At 43.3% G+C, this 18,762-nt stretch overlaps 1 protein-coding gene across 3 annotated transcripts in view; it reads left to right on the top strand.

Annotated features, from left to right (window-relative positions):
- The window catches only part of LOC123508139 (long-chain-fatty-acid--CoA ligase 4-like), a 65,038-nt gene extending 49,196 nt beyond the window's left edge, over nucleotides 1–15,842 (top strand). For 2 of the 3 annotated variants that reach the window (XM_045261654.1, XM_045261655.1), the window contains exon 2: nucleotides 12,513–15,842. In XM_045261654.1, coding sequence (XP_045117589.1) covers nucleotides 12,513–14,544 — 2,032 coding nt within the window. In that variant the 3' untranslated portion in view covers nucleotides 14,545–15,842. Of the gene's footprint in view, nucleotides 1–7,822; nucleotides 8,193–12,512 lie in introns of those variants that run through there. The other variant, XM_045261656.1, reaches the window with a different exon arrangement.
- Nucleotides 15,843–18,762: the final 2,920 nt, after the last annotated feature.

The following is an 18,762-nucleotide window of genomic DNA, read 5'->3' as shown; positions in this document are numbered from 1 at the left end:
GCATCAACCAATCTGCATCAACAGGTTAGCATTTCTACAAGTTTTGGGTTACTGCATTATCAATATATGATATATCGATAAACATTACACAATGTTAGCATAGCTGTCATGAACGACAAATAAAAATAATAGGCTACGTGACGTCTTCTCTGCCCTGGGAGGGAATGGGGAGGTGTGAGACTAGCAGCAAACCAGCTGTTTGTAAATTTCATACAGAGACTGTGACTATGAATACAATTAGATTGTATTGTATGTTTTTGACAGGAAAAAAAATGAAAATGCCACACACTTACGGTAAGGCGTAGGAAGCTGACATGCTGTTTTCACGACATAGTAGTACAGCCACCTGACTCAGCCCTTGCATCTGTCACCTCGCCGCACTTAAATTACAATTTACACTACATGGCTAAAAAAGCCCTCGAAATACAGAGGTGTATAGAAGATTTTGTACTTAGAATAACTTGTACTTTCGCCCCTAGCAGTATTTGCACAAATTCGTGTTACACCTTGTACACGTTCATGACCTAAATATTATGTGCGTCTACATCACACACACACACACACACACACACACACACACACACACACACACACACACACACACACACAAATCCAACAAGAACATATATTGGGGAGGTCGGAAAAAAGTGAGAAATATTACAGCAGGAAATATGAAAGGCAGACGAACGTAGTGACAGATACAGAGAGAGAGAGAGAGAGAGAGAGAGAGAGAGAGAGAGAGAGAGAGAGAGAGAACACCACCTGTCTACGTTTTGGTAATTAAAACGAGGAAGATGTAGGTTGGTCTCCCTCCCACATTCTCTCTCTCTCTCTCTCTCTCGTATCCGTATTTTTTCTTATTTGAAGAGCGAACGAAAGCAATGACAAATTAAGAGGATGAAGATTATAATGAGGAGGAGAAGGAAGAGGAGATTACTGTTGAAATATTCAATAAGGAAACTTACAAACCCTCGACGGAGCTACCTCAGAGAAAACAACGCCGCTACTTCGTTTCCTGCCTTCATCCTGAATTTCTTAAACACTAGACGTAAAAAAAGACGACTCATACAAAAGGCAAGTGAAAGGGATGGAGTGAAGGGACTCGGAGACTGTAGACCGGATTTTTTTTTTTTTTTTTTTTAGCAGAGCAAAAGCGCGGCGTTTTTATTTCGGTTACACTTTTTTCAGGGGATATGTGAGGCGCCTCGTACGTGAAGTCTAGCAGGAACATAAGGAATATTTATACGCGGTGATGAAAACAATGCTGATTTTCTTTATGTTATTAATAAAAACACATCGAGAAAACTAAGAATAAATTGAGAGGAAAATTACAAGTATAAATACATGTAGAAAACAAGGAACACTGAGAGAAGAGTTGAAATATAATAAAGTATAAGTATAGATAAATCGAGAAAACAAGGAATATTGGGAGTAGAAGTAAAAATATAATAACATCAATCCAAGAGATCATAAAATTTCGATATAAGCGGATTTACTTTTTACACTCTTAAATCTCACACAAAATAGAAAATAAGTAGAAAAACGAGATTAATAGAGATATCAAAAGAAGATAATAAAAACCTAATAGAGCGGTTGGATATTTTCATTGAATAATAAAAAAAAGCCATATATAAACCCAATACTGCAGGAAAATGACGTCACGTGACAGTTCATGTGACGAAGTGACGAAACATTAGGCAGTAATCAAGAACGCTCTACTCGTCCACCTCGACTATTTTCCAAGGCCACAGAGGTGATTGGCCGGATTTTCAAGTGCTTTTCTTATTCATAGTTAGAAATCTTGTTAATATACCACTACAAACACGAAACCATCCTTAACCCCTTCAGTACCATGAATGACACGTCTTCATATTTATTCTGGTTACTATTAGGGAATTTTATACAGCCTCAGAAACTCGTGTGGTGATTATAATAGTGAAGAATCTGGACTTGTTAAACTTGTGACTTTCATAGAATCTTGCTAGTGTACGTAAAATCGTCTAATCACACCCAAAACTCATGATAAAAATGCGTTCCAGTAATGAAGGGATTAAGAACCACTTGAATCATTTGAATCAAAGCCTTTGGAAAGTAGAGGATTGTGGAGAGAAATGTTTCAGAATACAACCCATTATCTCTACAGGAAGGAAAACTCGATGTAACGTTTACTGACAAAAAGTAGTGGAGACCGACAGCGACGCCATCTGTTCGGGAAGCGTTAATTAAGGGGAAGCCAAACTCTTACTCACAAGTGTCGCGGGCATTGGGCGATGGCGCGACAGTGGCATGCAATTCTATAATCGATTGAAAGCAAATCAACAAGGCCAGCCACCAGGAAAGCAGTTTGATAATGCTTTTAATTAATCTGTCAGTCGAAAGTCGTTTATGTATCTCACTCGCTAAAATCAAATGAAGAGCCCTTGTTATACTCTCTCTCTCTCTCTCTCTCTCTCTCTCTCTCTCTCTCTCTCTCTCTCTCTTCATGTAGAACAGTTTCTATGGTGACTTAAATATTTACCTTTCGAGTCACGAGGATAATCCGATTACCTGTATGTGTGTGTGTGTGTGTGTGTGTGTGTGTGTGTGTGTGTGTGTGTGTGTGTGTGTGTGTGTGTGTGTGTGTGTGTGTGTGTGTGTGTGTGTGTGTGTGTGTGTGTGTGTGTGTGTGTGTGTGTGTGTGTGTGTGTGTGTAAAAGCGTGCAAGTGCATATTATAAGGACGATTTTGCAGATGAGTCAACACATTTCCACATCTACACATTTCCTCACATTACTCGCCACATCCTCCACACCTGACTGAGCTGACACTCCCATCTGTGCGTGCGCGCGTGTGCGTCCTGACATTAATCTCATTGCAGTATTTCCCTCGACATTCGAATCCTGACTTGCCTGTCCTTTTTAGCAAAAAGAGAGAGAGAGAGAGAGAGAGAGAGAGAGAGAGAGAGAGAGAGAGAGAGAGAGAGAGAGAGAGAGAGAGAATGAACTGCCACACACACACACACACACACACACACACACACACACACACACACACACACACACACACACACACACACACACACACACACACACACACACACACACACACACAGCCTGGTATCGCAGTAGTTGGCGTGCCTAAGTCACAATCAAGACGGCTCAGATGTGGTCAAATGGGAACTGGGAAGTCTTGGGCAGACTTCTTCCAATGTAGCCCGTGCTCATCTAACGTGACTAGGTACCTGGTGTAAGTCGGAAGTTTGACCACCAGCCATATAGGAGAAACACACTCTGAACAGAAAGATACACAATCGGTGGCCTGATCATCCAGAACTTAGTCAATTATGATGCTCTGGCGCCATCTGGCAGCCATAGTATCAAATCGTAAGATAACTCCTTGGGTTGGGTGTATACTTGAGATGTAATATGTTAAGATGTAATGTGTTTATTAGTGTATAAGTATGTGTAACGTGTTAAATTTCAGCTGTTAGGCTGCAAGAAATACTATAATAACAATAATAATAATAATAATAATAATAATAATAATAATAATAATAATAATAATAATAATAATAACAATAATAGCAATGATTATCATCATCACCATCATTATTATCGTTATTAATATTATCATTATTATTATTATCATCATTATTATTATTAATATTATTACACACACACACACACACACACACACACACACACACACACACACACACACACACACACACACACACACACACACACACACACACACACATGTAGTGTGGTGCAGTGTGCACCCTGGGATGGTGGAGTAAAAGAAATTTCAATGTCCACTTGTTAGATGTATTGCCAGGACAAAATAAAAGGTGAGATCACGTGGGTCAAGGGAAAACGGACCCGAGTGAGCGAGTGCTGCACCCCACTACACACACACACACACACACACACACACACACACACACACACACACACTGAAGAGGGAAAAAGTAACATGAAAACCTTATCAGTTAATCCAAAAAGCAAGTTGTTCATTATCAGTGTTATCATCGGGCCATGTTCTTCAGTCATCTTTATCGCTATCTCTCTCCTTACCAAGGTTGCAGTGCGACTTTTAGATAGTTATCATTAGGTTCCTGATGCGAGGCATAAATGGTGCGTAGTATAAATTACATTATCTTCAGGTTACATTGATTTAATCTTTTCACTAATTTCTCACTTAATAGCAATGCCCTGTTGACTACGATTGCAGTTTTTAATTTTTTTAGTTATTTTTACTTATCTAATTGTTCTGCATCGTTAAATTTATGGATTCGAGTCAAGCTTAGTTTTTTTTTTTTTTTTAGGTTGTCATTCAGTGATTTGGCTGTCGATGTTTCTAGGTACAGTAATCTCTGAGGTAAAGGTGTGCACAGTCACGGAGATTAGTCATCGGCTTAGACCACACCAAGCGAGCAGAATATTCCGAGAAATGCGATGAAATTTGCCAAAATGTTATATAAATCATGAGCGAAATCCTCTTAACACACACACACACACACACACACACACACACACACACACACACACACACACACACACAATCACCTCGCGTCAATTTCACACGTGTTTGGCTTTCTGGTAATTGAATCGAGACACCTGGATGCCCACTACTCCTGAATCAACAAGAGGTCACATTTATCCCTCGTTAGATAATTCATGGTGTAATTACCAGACACACGTACCATCCTCCGCACTCCCCCTTCCCTCTCCCCCTGCTCACACACGTAAAAAAAAAAAAAAAAAGCAAGCAATTATCTCTCGAACAGTGGCCCTGCAAATAATGCCAAATGAAGCGTGCCAGCGGGGTAATTATCACGGTAATTAGCGATACACACGTGGATACCTGGTCGTGTCCGATTATCTGGTATATAACTCCAGCCCTGAGTTACGAAGGTGGTAATGACTCCCGGTGGGCAGGCACAAGTGGAGTAGAACAAGAGGCAGAGGACGTGGAGGTGAGGGGCCAGATGATGCTGTGGAGGGAACGACAAAGGGATGAGAGGAATGATAAAGGGAAGAGTAGATGGACTGGAATGAGGCTTGGTTAAAAAAAAAAATAGAAAAAATGGAGAAAGGAGAAAGAGGACAAAAAAAAAAAAAAAAGAGCTAGGGAGAAAAAGAGAAGGTATGAGAAAAGTGATAAAATGTGTGGAAAAAAAAATAAGATATAGGGAGCAAAAGGAGGAAGGAGAGTAGATGGGTGGGAGATGAAAGTGGATGATGTAAAGGAGTCAGAGTGGATGGAAAAATAAGGAGAAAAGTAAGGTTTGCGTGAAGATAAACGTGAAAAGAAAGCAAGGAAAGTGATGAAAAAGAGAACTAGTTATGGAGGAAGGAAGGGAAGATGGAAAGTAAGATTTGGAGAGAGATAATCGTAAGATGAAAGAGAGAAACAGAAGTGGAGAGAGATGATAAAAGAGGATGGATGAATGGCGGATGGTGCGACGGAGAAAAAAAAAAAAGTTTGAGAAGATTTTAAGAATATTGTTATGAAATGTAAGAGGGAAAAATAGACAGGAGTGAAGAAAAGAATGTGTCAGGGAATGTATGATGAGGAAGATAAGTGACTGGTGATTGATAAAAAGGTACGTCGTGCGAGATGGGTGAAGAAAAAGAATAAAAGAATAAAAATAGGGTTTGATAGGATGGAAATCGTTTTTTTTTTTTTTTTAAGGAATATGAAGTTTGTGAAAAAAGAGGCACATAATAAAACATATAAAGTAAAAAATGCAGAAATATAAAGCAGAGAGAGAGAGAGAGAGAGAGAGAGAGAGAGAGAGAGAGAGAGAGAGAGAGAGAGAGAGAGAGAGAGAGAGAGAGAGAGAGAGAGAGAGAGAGAGAGAGAGAGAGAGAGAGAGAAAAATATTACTCACATACGATGAGACGAAATAATAAATAAAAAAAAATGAGAAAGGAAAAAAGAGAATATACTAATTACTGATGGAAAATTGTTACAAAAAAGAAATAAAAAAAATAATAAAGATATACAGCAAGAAAATATATAAGAGAAAATGGGAAGAAGTCCAAGAAATATAAAAGTTACCCGTAAGTAAAAGTAAAAAGAGTAAAATAAAAACGAGACGAAAAATGAATAATGAAGAAATGAGAGAATAAGAGCAAAAATTATACAGACAAGAGAAATGCAAGACAAAATTATGAAGAAAACGCATGAAAAGCAGGAAGGGAAGCAGGAGGGGACGACTTCGTGGCCAAACATGTGCCACAGGTAAAAGAATAAACATATGGAAATTTACGGGGAGCAGCAGGTAGGGGGATTTAGGGAGCTGCTGTGTATGTGTGAATGTGTGTGTGTGTGTGTGTGTGTGTGTGTGTGTGTGTGTGTGTGTGTGTGTGTGTGTGTGTGTGTGTGTGTTTATAGCCATCAAGTTATGTATTCACTTACAAGAGAAAATAATAAAACGAACGTGATGTTTAGAAGACTACATTCATTCATGAAACAAAAACCGAAATACGCCAAATTTCTCTCGTGAGTTCTAGAAATACAACTTTAGTTAAATGACCCTGTTCACATCTGTCTATACGATTCACCTCTCGTCACAAGTGTTCCCTCAGCATATGTAGAACACCACTCACACTGAAGCCAACCACGAACGGCGAGGGAAGGACATGAAACGGGACAAGGAACAAAGTGGGAAGAGAACAAAGAGTTGAAAGAAAAGTGGGGCAATTCTGTCAGGACGTAACTATCAAGAATTCATAGTTAACAATATAAACAGACAAGGTAAAAGACAGAAGCAGGCGTTGCAGTAGTTGAGAGAAACGTAACAACGCGACAGAATGGTTTAATAACGGCCACGCATAACACGTAACTACCAGCTTGTTTATCCGTTATTCAGTGCATCATACTGAGCAAGGTTATTGGTGGAGATTGTGAAGTTTCCATTATGTAATTAAACCCACTCAAATGTAATCACTATACAGCTATTTTATTGGGAGCGGACATCGGTTAAACTACAGTGCAATATGTGTAGTGATTGTCCCTCCAAGGGATAAATATAAACTAGTGGTCATTGTAATCAAACGCACTAAATATGTAATCACTGTACAGTTATATGATTCGTGAACGGGCGTATTATAGAGTGCAGTGTAATGCTTGCTCCCCACAGCGCAGATATAGACTGGTGGTCTCTAAGGTTGGTAAATATAGCCTGGATATCATGAACGACATTTGATGAGTCCCGAAACAGTCTGTGAAGGGAATGTGGAACATGTAAGCGGGAGAACATGTCCGGGAGAGAATTAATGTAAAATGAACAGGAAAAGATTCAGGAGCAAAAATATCAAATCTTGAGAATCTTGCATTACTCGTCCTTCACAGAAAAAAAGCCGAGTTTTAACAGTGAAACAAACAATATAACAAAATTATGCAAATATACAAAGCACACGGTAGTGGGAGTGAGAATGGAGATCATAGCAATTAGATCGTGTCAGGTCAAGTGCCAGGGGGGAACGAAGGTCAGCAATTCCCAATGGATGGTTCAGAATAGATCAGCCTTAGGTCAGCGCAGCCGTGGGCGAACACAAACCCACTACTTACTCGTAAGTGTTCGAAGTCCCCCGCGAATCACAACGAAACGTAGATAACACACATTTCAAAGTAAAGAAATTCAACACTAAGAATATAAGTCATTAAATACGAGCGATACAAATTCATTGCACTTATAGCACGTGACTCATGACTCACTAATTCATCGGCAAAGGGGAGTTATCGCGGAAGTCATGATGACCGACCTTAACAGATGCCACGAGAGCTGCCAGACACCGCTACAGCAGCTGTCCCCAGACCAACCAATGCAAGGTCTAGTTCATTTGATCTACCGAGTGATGGCACAACAGTTCTCCTAGTAAACGTGTGAAAAAGTCAAACTGAGACGTGACAGATAGAGTGCGTGAGTGTAATAAGACTGAGTTGAAAAGTCAGATTAAGATGAGGCATTGCAAGCCGAGAAATTGACTGCAGGAAAGTCATAGATGACGTGACATTACGAAGCTGAATACTGACTGAGTGTAATCTTTGTGCGCACAGTATTTCCTGAAGTTGTATGTTTAATTTGATAAACGAGAATATCAATCGTCTCCAGTCGCACACGAGGAGAAAGGAACAAAACCATTCAGAACTAATACAAAAAGAGGAACTAAATTGAGGCCATTATAACTTCATCCCTCAAAGTAAGCCTCTAATTCGTCCTATTTACCCGTCAGAGCGATAGTGGGAACACCTGTACACACAGAGCGCCACTTACAGCCTTGAGCAGCCGCAGGTAAGGGAAGGGAGGAGGGGAGGGAGACGGACTGAGGAGGCAAGGGGAGAGCCATCAGTGCCAGTCAGCTGAGCCAGTTTACATGCAAGGGGACTGTGGGTTATTTATTTGGTTGCGTTCAGTTTATTCCTGCCTAAACGTCTTTATTTCTGAAAACGCTCCCTGCATCGTTTCCTCCCAACCCCCTTTTTTTAATAGATTGTTGGTGTGTGTGTGTGTGTGTGTGTGTGTGTGTGTGTGTGTGTGTGTGTCACTGTTTGATCTGCTGCAGTCTCTGACGAGAGAGCCAGACGTTACCCTACGGAGCGAGCTCAGAGCTCATTATTTTCGATCTTCGGATAGGCTTGAGACCAGGCACACACCACACACCGGGACAAACAGGTCACAACTCCTCGATTTACATCCCGTACCTACTCACTGCTAGGTGAACAGGGGCTACACGTGAAAGGAGACACACCAAAATATCTACACCCGGCCGGGGAATCGAACCCCGGTCCTCTGGCTTGTGAAGCCAGCGCTCTAAGCACTGAGCTACCGGTGTGTGTGTGTGTGTGTGTGTGTGTGTGTGTGTGTGTGTGTGTGTGTGTGTGTGTGTGTGTGTGCGTGCTTTTCTGCTGCGTGTGCAATTTGTCACTGATGAGAACACACGGGTCCACGAAAATCCCTACAAACGATGTATAGATAAATCTGGGCAGGTGTGTAAACAGGTGTGGAAAAAGAGAGCGAAAAAAAAGTTAAATCCACACACAAATTGGAATGGACAGAGAGAAGGAAAAAAATGAAAAAAAGGTAGACAAACAAAACAATAAACGATAGCAAAATCTAAAAAAAAAATTCAAATACATTTCGTTTCTCTCTCTCTCTCTCTCTCTCTCTCTCTCTCTCTCTCTCTCTCTCTCTCTCTCTCTCTCTCTCTCTCGTTTACTCCAACCCTTCCTCCCTTCTCTTCTTTACATCCATGGTACATATCTCTTATTTCTTTTCTCTCTTGTTTCTTTACTTCACTCCTAAAGCCCAACAAAACCCTGAATAGGGATGGGACGTGTGTAAAACCTTTTGGCAGTCAGTCCCTGAGGCAGGACGGTCCCTCAGAGGCTGTGACGTCATGGTCCCATTTCGGTGTGTCGCTCTACATCACCGCAACGACCAGTCTGGGAGGACGGTCGTGTGTGTGTGTGTGTGTGTGTGTGTGTGTGTGTGTGTGTGTGTGTGTGTGTGTGTGTGTGTGTGTGTGTGTGTGTATGTATGTATGTATATATATATATATATAGAGAGAGATATAGAGAGAGAGAGAGAGAGAGAGAGAGATTTATAATTTATCATGATATGCTTATTTCCCTTCGCGTCCATGATGGAAATAATATGAACATGAAGTTTAAAGAAAATCTTCATAGTTCTTCAGGATTTCTCGTTTTCGTTCGATGCTTATTTTCTAAGAGTCCAAGAGGGGAAACTTAAATGGAGAATCTGCTCCATGAATTTCGAGTTTTAATTATCTTTTTTTTTCAATGTTTTGCCGGATGCATCGTTAATCCTTCGTGTGTGTGTGTGTGTGTGTGTGTGTGTGTGTGTGTGTGTGTGTGTGTGTGTGTGTGTGTGTGTGTGTGATTCACCTCGGTCGTCTGCTGGTCACCCAACCAGTCTTCCCCATTACGGAGCGAGCTCAGAGCTCAGACCGATCTTCGGGTAGGACTGAGACCACATCAGCACACAACACACACCAGGAAAGCGAGGCCACAACCCTCGAATTACATCCCGTACCTATTTACTGCTAGGTGAACAGGGGCCACACATTAAGAGGCTTGCCCATTTGCCTCGCCGCTTACCGGGACTCGAACACGGCCCTCTCGATTGTGAGTCGAGCGTGCTAACCACTACACTACGCTGTGTGTGTGTGTGTGTGTGTGTGTGTGTGTGTGTGTGTGTGTGTGTGTGTGTGTGTGTGTGTGTGTGTGTGTGTGTGTGTGTGTGTAGGTACAACATTTGTGTAGAAAAAAAAAAACAGGCTGCGTTTCTTATTTGTATATCAGGTAATGAGAGAGAGAGAGAGAGAGAGAGAGAGAGAGAGAGAGAGAGAGAGAGAGAGAGAGAGAGAGAGAGAGAGAGAGAGAGAGAGAGAGAGAGAGAGAGAGAGAGAGAGATTGATACGCAGAGATAAGACGAAGGTAATTTCTGTTCTCACCTGTGTAAAGTAATATGTCCTTCACGTAGGTAGCCATTAGCTGCACAACACTAACAAGAAAACCACAAAAAACAACAAGAAAAACTCGAGTCACTTAACAAAAACAACGAAAAAGAATCTCGGCCAGTCCTCCACCTGCCTTGGCCCCACAACACAAAAAGAGAAAGAGAAAATCTAACACATATATAAGGACACCTACAAACACCCACAAGAACAAAGAAAAAAAGAAAAGAAAAATACACTAAAGCTAAAAACACAAGAGAAACAAGACACGAAGAAACAGAGGGGAAAAAGAAAATGGACCAGAAGAAAAAAAAAAAAAAAAAAAAAAGAAAGCGAGAGAGAGACGTGTGGAGGAGGGGTTGGGAGGGGAGAGATCTAAAACATCGCGTCTAGTTTCGCTTCACGGGAGACTGAAATCCTTAAACCAGGGTCGTGCAGTCAATATATCAGGGTCTCATTTCCAGGCCGACACACCACCTCTCCTCCCTCTCCCCCCAAATCCCTCTTCTCCTCTTCCCCCATATTCCCTCTCCTTCTCTCTGTCTTGGAGATAAAAAGTCCTCCGGATATTGGCCTCTCACACCTAGCTAGGGAGAGAAAGGGTGGGGGTATTGGAGGTGAAATGGGGGGGAGGGTTAATAGCCTAGAGCTGGAATGGGGAGGTAGAGAAGACTGGGGTGATGGAATGGGGGAATGGATGGAAGGGTGTTATCTTAAATTGCAAGGGCGTAAGAAGTTTCACTGTTTTGACTTTTTCTTCTTGTTTTCCTCTTTTTTTCTGTTATTGCTGCTACCTCGCATTCTTAAGACACGTATTTGCCTTTCTTATAAATTTCTCCATCAGAGCGACTATGATGAGAATGTGTGTGTGTAATTCACTGTTTGATCTGCTGCAGTCTCTGACGAGACAGCCAGACGTTACCCTACGGAACGAGCTCAGAGCTCATTATTTCCGATCTTGGGATAGGTCTGAGACCAGGCACACACCACACACCGGGACAACAAGGTCACAACTCCTCGATTTACATCCCGTACCTACTCACTGCTAGGTGAACAGGGGTAGGCTACACGTGAAAGGAGACACACCCAAATATCTCCACCCGGCCGGGGAATCGAACCCCGGTCATCTGGCTTGTGAAGCCAGCGCTCTGTGTGTGTGTGTGTGTGTGTGTGTGTGTGTGTGTGTGTGTGTGTGTGTGTGTGTGTGTGTGAGTGAGTGAGTGAGTGAGGCAGGAAACCACACACAGGGCAGAAGCCACATAATTTTTCTTGATATAATGATTTGCCAGGAAATGCTTGGCAGAAAAAAAAAAAAAATAAATAGGATCGAAAAAAGGAACAAAGCTACAAGGACGGAACTACACACACACACACACACACACACACACACACACACACACACACACACACACACACACACACACAGAGAGAGAGAGAGAGAGAGAGAGAGAGAGAGAGAGAGAGAGAGAGAGAGAGAGAGAGAGAGAGAGAGAGAGAGAGAGAGAGAGAGAGAGAGAGAGAGAGAGAGAGAGAGAGAGAGAGAGAGAATGTATTTCATCTCGAGCGAGGAATCAGAGGAAGAGAGAAAGTTTAGACACAATAATCTCCTCTAAAGTTTCCAGGAGAGATAGAGAAAATTTATTGAACCTTAAATTTCAAAATGACTTTTCTCTAATTTTTCCTCCATACTTTTTTCATACTTTCCTTACTTTGTGCCTTCACACTGGATATGCAAGTGGGGAAAGCTACATTTAGGAAGGATGACGAGATGATATCGTGAAAATTTTCAATAGTGTGATGCAATAGTATTAGGATGCGACTGTGATATATGGCGCGGTGTTGTAGTATGGTGTGGTGCAGTGGTGGTGTTCAAAGTTGAATCAATTATCGACCTGGTGAAGCCCCTCGTGTGGCCGCTGCGCGCTGGTTGGGAGGGTTTTGGGCGGGGTCAGGAGTGTGAAATGTTATGCATTATATGTGTCTCTGTTGTATGTCTATCTGTCCAGCCTCTCCTCTCCCTATGCTAACAAGTGTTGTTATTAGTTGCAGGATGGCGGTGCGGGGCGTGATGACTCCCCATGGATGGTACGTAAAGGCACTACCCTCGGGGGAGCCATACCCCCTGGAGTCCCGCTTGAACCCACTGTTCCGTGAGGCAGGTGTCACCACGCTTTGTGGCGCCCTCAAGTACAGCGCCTCATTGCACGGTTCCAAGCCCTGCATGGCCACCAGGCAGCTGCTGCGGCGGGAACGGGAAGAGAAGAACGGGAAGACGTTTGAAAAACTGGAGTTGGGCGAGTACCGATGGAAGACTTACGAGGAGGTGCAGCAAGCAGCGGTGGAGGTGGGCCTCGGTGTGCGACGTCTGGGACTAGAGCCACTGGACCGCGTGGTGATCTTCGCTGAGACCCGTGCCGAGTGGCTGACTGCTGCAATGGGCTGCCTACAGCACCGCATCACAGTGTGCACGTTGTACACCACGCTCACCGACGCTGGGGTGGCTCACGGCATCAATGAAACAGAAGTCTCACTTGTTTTCACATCCTTCGACCTGCTACCTCGCGTGGCCCGCGTGTTGCAGCAGTGCCCTCGGGTCACAACGGTGGTGGTGATGGAGGATCAGTTAGAAGACGTAGGCGACACCAGTAAAATCCCCTCCAATGTCCGCATGGTGCCCTTCAAATCCTTCTGTCAAAAGGATCCCGCAGTGGCGGCAGTCTCGACGCCGGTGCCACAGGCGGACGACGTGGCCATCATTATGTACACAAGCGGGTCGACGGGTACTCCGAAGGGCGTGGAGCTGTCACACACCAACATCCTGGCTAGCGTGGTAGCTTACTCCGTCCAGATGAACGTGGGGCCACAGGACCGCTACCTTTCCTTCCTCCCGTTGGCACACATCATGGAGCTCGCTTCCGAGATCGCCCTCATCTCTCTTGGCGCTACTATCCTGTACTCCTCTCCGCACACTCTCACCAGCACCAGCCCCAAGGTGATGCGAGGCACCGAGGGGGACGCCAAGGTTGCACGGCCCACCGTCATGAACGCTGTGCCGCTGGTGCTGGACCGCATCATCAAGGGTGTGACACAGAAGGTGGAGAAACAGGGCTGGTTGAAGAGCCTTGTGTTTAGCGAAGCCGTTAAGTACAAGTTTTGGCTCGAGTACATCCCCTTCACTTCTTACTTCATGAACACGTTTATCTTCAGAAGAGTGCAAGAAGAACTGGGCGGTGAGCTAAAGCGGTTGGTGGTAGGTGGGGCACCACTCTCTCCTCAGACCCACGACACCATGCGAGCCATCTTTGACGTGTCCATCCAAGTCGGGTATGGATCTACGGAAACTTCTTCGTGCATCAGCGGTATGGACGAGGACGATACCATCACTGGCCACACGGGGGGCCCAAATCTGGGCGTGCTGATGCGGCTGGTGGACTGGGAGGAAGGAAACTACCGAGTTACAGACAAGCCGAATCCGCGCGGCGAGATCGTGGTGGGCGGCCCCGTTGTGTGCAAAGGCTACTTCAAGCTGCCGGAGGAGAACAAAACCGCGTTCTTCGAGGAGGACGGAATGAGGTGGTTCCGCACAGGTGACATTGGCGAGGTGAACTCCCTCGGCTCCATAAAGATCATCGACCGTAAGAAAGATCTGGTGAAGCTGAAGCACGGCGAGTACGTGTCTCTGGGTAACACGGAGTCCAAACTGAAGACTCTAAATAACGTGGAGAACATCTGCGTCTTTGCCGACTCCACCAAGGACAAGACGGTGGCGGTGGTGGTGCCCTCGGCGGATCGGCTGTGGAAGGTTGCGGCCAGCGTGGGAATTGATGAGGGTACGCTTACCATCGAGGAGCTGTGCACTGACGAGCGGGTAAAAGAGGCCATCCTGAGGGAGCTGCAGGCGCACGGTAAGAAGTGTGGCCTCACGCGGTGGGAAGTGCCCGCCGCCGTGTACCTGACTCTGGAACCCTGGACGCCCGACACCGGTCTGGTCACAGCGGCTCTCAAGCTGCGCCGCAAACAACTGAGTCACCACTATGAACACAGCGTCCACGACATGTACTCACGGCTCGATTAACACGAACGATCTGGCCCGACACCTTTGGCCAGATACTTGGCGCCCTGCCCTTAGTTCCGTAACCAAAGGCTGGTCGGTCATCCATGTAACACTGAGTCACGCGTTGGCGATCATACGTCTTAATTCCTAACACATCAAACACTATACACTTAAGACAGAGAGAATGTGAAGAACTTATTTAGAGTCGTGTACATAATAATTCGCATTCATGAACCATTTGGCCCTGCGTGACACATACATCCCTCCACCTTTGTGCCTCCGCGTACCTTACCCCTGCACAGCCTCTTAATCTTGCCTGCACTCGCCCCTCATCATCCCCAACCCCGTACCCTGGCACTGTGGTATTCATGTTTGGACCTTCCAGGGTCCTTTCAGGTTCCACAATTAAGCCAACCAAATCCGTCAACCTAAATCCTCGTCTTTGTGCAAAATGAACCTGTAAGCGGACACGCCGCCAACACATTTGCTCTTACCTGCTGCTAATTAAGCAGCTCCCACCTGTAGCTCAACAACAAAGGCATCAATTGCTAATGTCGCTTAATCTCGTCTCGGGAAGCAACACTTAGGCTTCAGTTGGCGGCCTCACGCATCACCTCTTTAGTTTGCTACCCTGGAGTCCTTGCTTCACCCCGTGACACTCACTGAGGGAGGCGGGCGGAGCTAGATAATCCCTCCCTCTACCTTTACTATCACCACCACCACCACCTCTTCGATCTCATTTCTTCGCTGTCGCCGCAGCACCTCACATTTTTTGCCTTATGATAATGCTTTTACTTCAGTCATCATTGTCTATATCATCACTGGTGTGTGTGTGTGTGTGTGTGTGTGTGTGTGTGTGTGTGTGTGTGTGTGTGTGTGTGTGTGTGTGTGTGTGTGTGTGTGTGTGTTATACAGTATATTCTTCAATGTGCACGTAGTGATACTAATCCTTTGGCTCAATATATTTATTACATACCTACATACAAGTTCTATAATAAATATGAACATACATATACAGGGTTTAAGTAGCAAGTTACTGATGTTACGAAGGTATACACTGGTGTATACAAAATGGTGTGTGTGTGTGTGTGTGTGTGTGTGTGTGTTTAACTATCATCTACATTGATATTTCATTGTAATATGTATACAAATATTTAGAGAGCCTCTTCGTTGCGGTATAAGCAACCGAGGATCTTCCGAGGAAAAAGCTTAGACTAGCTAACTTGATATTAATAACTTCGATAACTAATTCCATAACGATCAAGCCTCAAGTTACACATTCCTTATTCCGTGAATAACACCCAGGAATTATGTAAAAAGTGTAAAAAAGAGAAGTAACTCACCCACGATATTTTCACGACTAATCACCAACTCGCGGAAAAATTGCGAGAAACTGGTGAGATATTTCATGAACCATTTCACTTTTATAGCCTTCCACATGAGTCATAATTCCACGGCCATACATAAAAGTGCTGAATTTGCGGCTTTCATCTTAGTTACCCACTAAACGTGTCCAGCTTACCCAGGATTTTCACTCCCCCACTCGACGTGCGTAGCTAGGAGGCGGGTTTCTGGCCTGACGTGAAAAATGCCTTAGTCATCCTTCGATTAAATTTAGCTAAAAGTTTTCTCTGGTCGCTGTTACTCCCCAAGAGGATTTATTGGCTGGGGACTTGACAGGAGCATACTGAATTCTCCTGACGCGGTCTGGTGCTACAGAAACCCTTAGAAAGTCATCTATTATTATAATTTATTATCATTATTATTGTTATTATTGAGACACTGTAGTGAGGTAGTTTTAGCTTATCAGTAATGCAGGTTATAGGGGCCTTCCGGCATCTGAGAGAGAGAGAGAGAGAGAGAGAGAGAGAGAGAGAGAGAGAGAGAGAGAGAGAGAGAGAGAGAGAGAGAGAGGGGGCTATTTCTCGTTACCTAATTAGTTCATCTTGTGTGTTTACAGAAGGGAAAATAATGTTCTGTATATATGAAGTCTGAACCGTTTTTCTTCGTCTACGAAATAAAGTAATTCCTATTAGAGCCACGGAAGGAGATCGTTACGTGAAGTTTTATGACTTTATTTGTTTGTGAAGGGAAGGGAAAGAGTGAGTGAGAGGGAGAGAGAGAAAGAAAGTTTGGGTCTACGTAAATACTCTAAGAAATGTTGAATGAAATCATTGTTATCAGCTTGTAAATATTAAATAAGTATTACCCAAGGTGCAACAAAAGACAGAATGAGGTTGAAAAAAATATCCCTCATTTGTGTGATTATTTTTTTCTGTGACGTTGAATGACAAGAATATTTAATTTGGTTGTTGTTGATGATGAGAAAAAAAAAAACCTGAACTTCTTTGGTCTTTTTCTGTGTTTACTGGAAATCACGACTTAACTAGAGTAACGGTACAGGTGTGTGGAGGGGAACTACCTGCCTTGAATTAAGGTGGTGTTAGTACCCTCCACCACACCTATCAGAGATTTTATATATGTATTTCGTGTTCTCATAAAGGTGTCTAGTCAGGTAGTAATTCTCCTTTGTAGTCTGTCTAATCTAAAATGAGTCCTGGATTTCAAACATATTGTAGCTTATTGATAACGTAATTGATTTGATATGAATAATACTCGTTTTCTGTAGATCAACGCACTTATTACAAGGATCGTTCACGGTTTTCCTCAAGATCTGACGACCAAGCAATCCCTGGGACACCATTCAGACCGAGACCCAGGAGCCAATTTAGATTTATACAATCTTGATGACAATAAACAATTTGGTACCACAATAGTAACAACAACAACTGTTACTACAACTACAAATACTAAACTCCCTCACACACTCCCATTCCTCATTTCTTCTATCTACTACTATAATTTACTCATTTCACTCTGGAAAATTACTTGGAAATGACTGAAAAACTATAGAAATTGATGTAAATACTGATGAAAAAGACTATTTCAAACTACTACTACTACTACTACTACTACTACTACTACTACTACTACTACTACTACTACTACTACTACTACTACTACTACTACTACTACCACCACCACCACCACCACCACCACCACCACCACCACCACCACTACTACTACTACTACTACTACTACTACTACTACTACTACTCCAACTACTACTACTACTACTCCAACTGTAAGTTAAGGTGTAACAATGTAGCTATATTGGTCAGCACTGCAAAGCTGTTTATATCTTCGCTACACCTTCTTCTGCTTAGCACTGGACTCGTAGCGTTACTTTGGTCCTTTTCTGCCGGTAATTGGCCCTCTGATCAATGAGTAGATTATGTTCCTTTTCTTCTTTTATTACAAAATAAACGTTCTTCACAGAATAACAAAGTTCGACACTGAGCAATCACACAAAACACTCACGCTGCTGTCTCTCTCTCTCTCTCTCTCTCTCTCTCTCTCTCTCTCTCTCTCTCTCTCTCTCTCCGTGACTGTTATCGGATTCACGTCTTAAGGGATTAAGTTTCGGTACTGAACTACTATGAAATGAAAGATCGGAGGACTGTGAGGTTGAGAACATTTTTGTTTTATGCAAGAGGGAGCGCTGCCAAGGGCAACAAAATGTTAGAAAAAAAAAAAAAAAAAAGGAACACTGGAGCTGCTCCCTAAAATGTCAAGAGAGTCGTCCAAATGCAAGGGAGTAATGTCTCGACACCTCTCTTAAAAGAAGTTAAGTCGTAGGAAGATAGAAATACAGAAGCAGGCATGGAGTTCCAGAGTTTACCAGTGAAAGCGAATGATTGAGAGTACTGGTTAACTCTTGTATTAGAGAGTTGGACAGAATAAGGAAGAGAGGAAGAAGAAAGTCTTCTGCAGCGAGGGTGCAGGAAGAGGAGAGGCATGCAGTTAGCAAGATCAGTAGAGCAGTTAACATGAAAATAGCGATAAAAGATAGAAAGAGATGCAATATTTCGGCGGTGAGAAAGAGGCTGAAGACAGTGAGTTACAGGAGGGCAGTTGATGAGACGTAAAGCTTTTCATTCCACCCTATCACTACATGTAACTGACCAATAGAAATGTACTCCTTGGAGTTGGACTTGTCTGTGACCAATGTGGATGTGTTATTTCACAAGCTGACGGGTGCAGTTTGGGTTACTGTAGAGTTTTACATGTTTCGGAGCTTACCAACGTTAATTGAACCGTCATGTTTAAGCTTCGTCTCTCTACTCCCTTCTACATAATACCAATTCTGTTTTCCTATTTCCTATGTTCTAAGTAGGT

Source organism: Portunus trituberculatus, chromosome 24 (assembly GCF_017591435.1).
Source record: "Portunus trituberculatus isolate SZX2019 chromosome 24, ASM1759143v1, whole genome shotgun sequence".
Taxonomy (NCBI): Eukaryota; Metazoa; Arthropoda; class Malacostraca; order Decapoda; family Portunidae; genus Portunus; species Portunus trituberculatus.
This window is presented reverse-complemented; position numbering and strand designations above follow the sequence as displayed.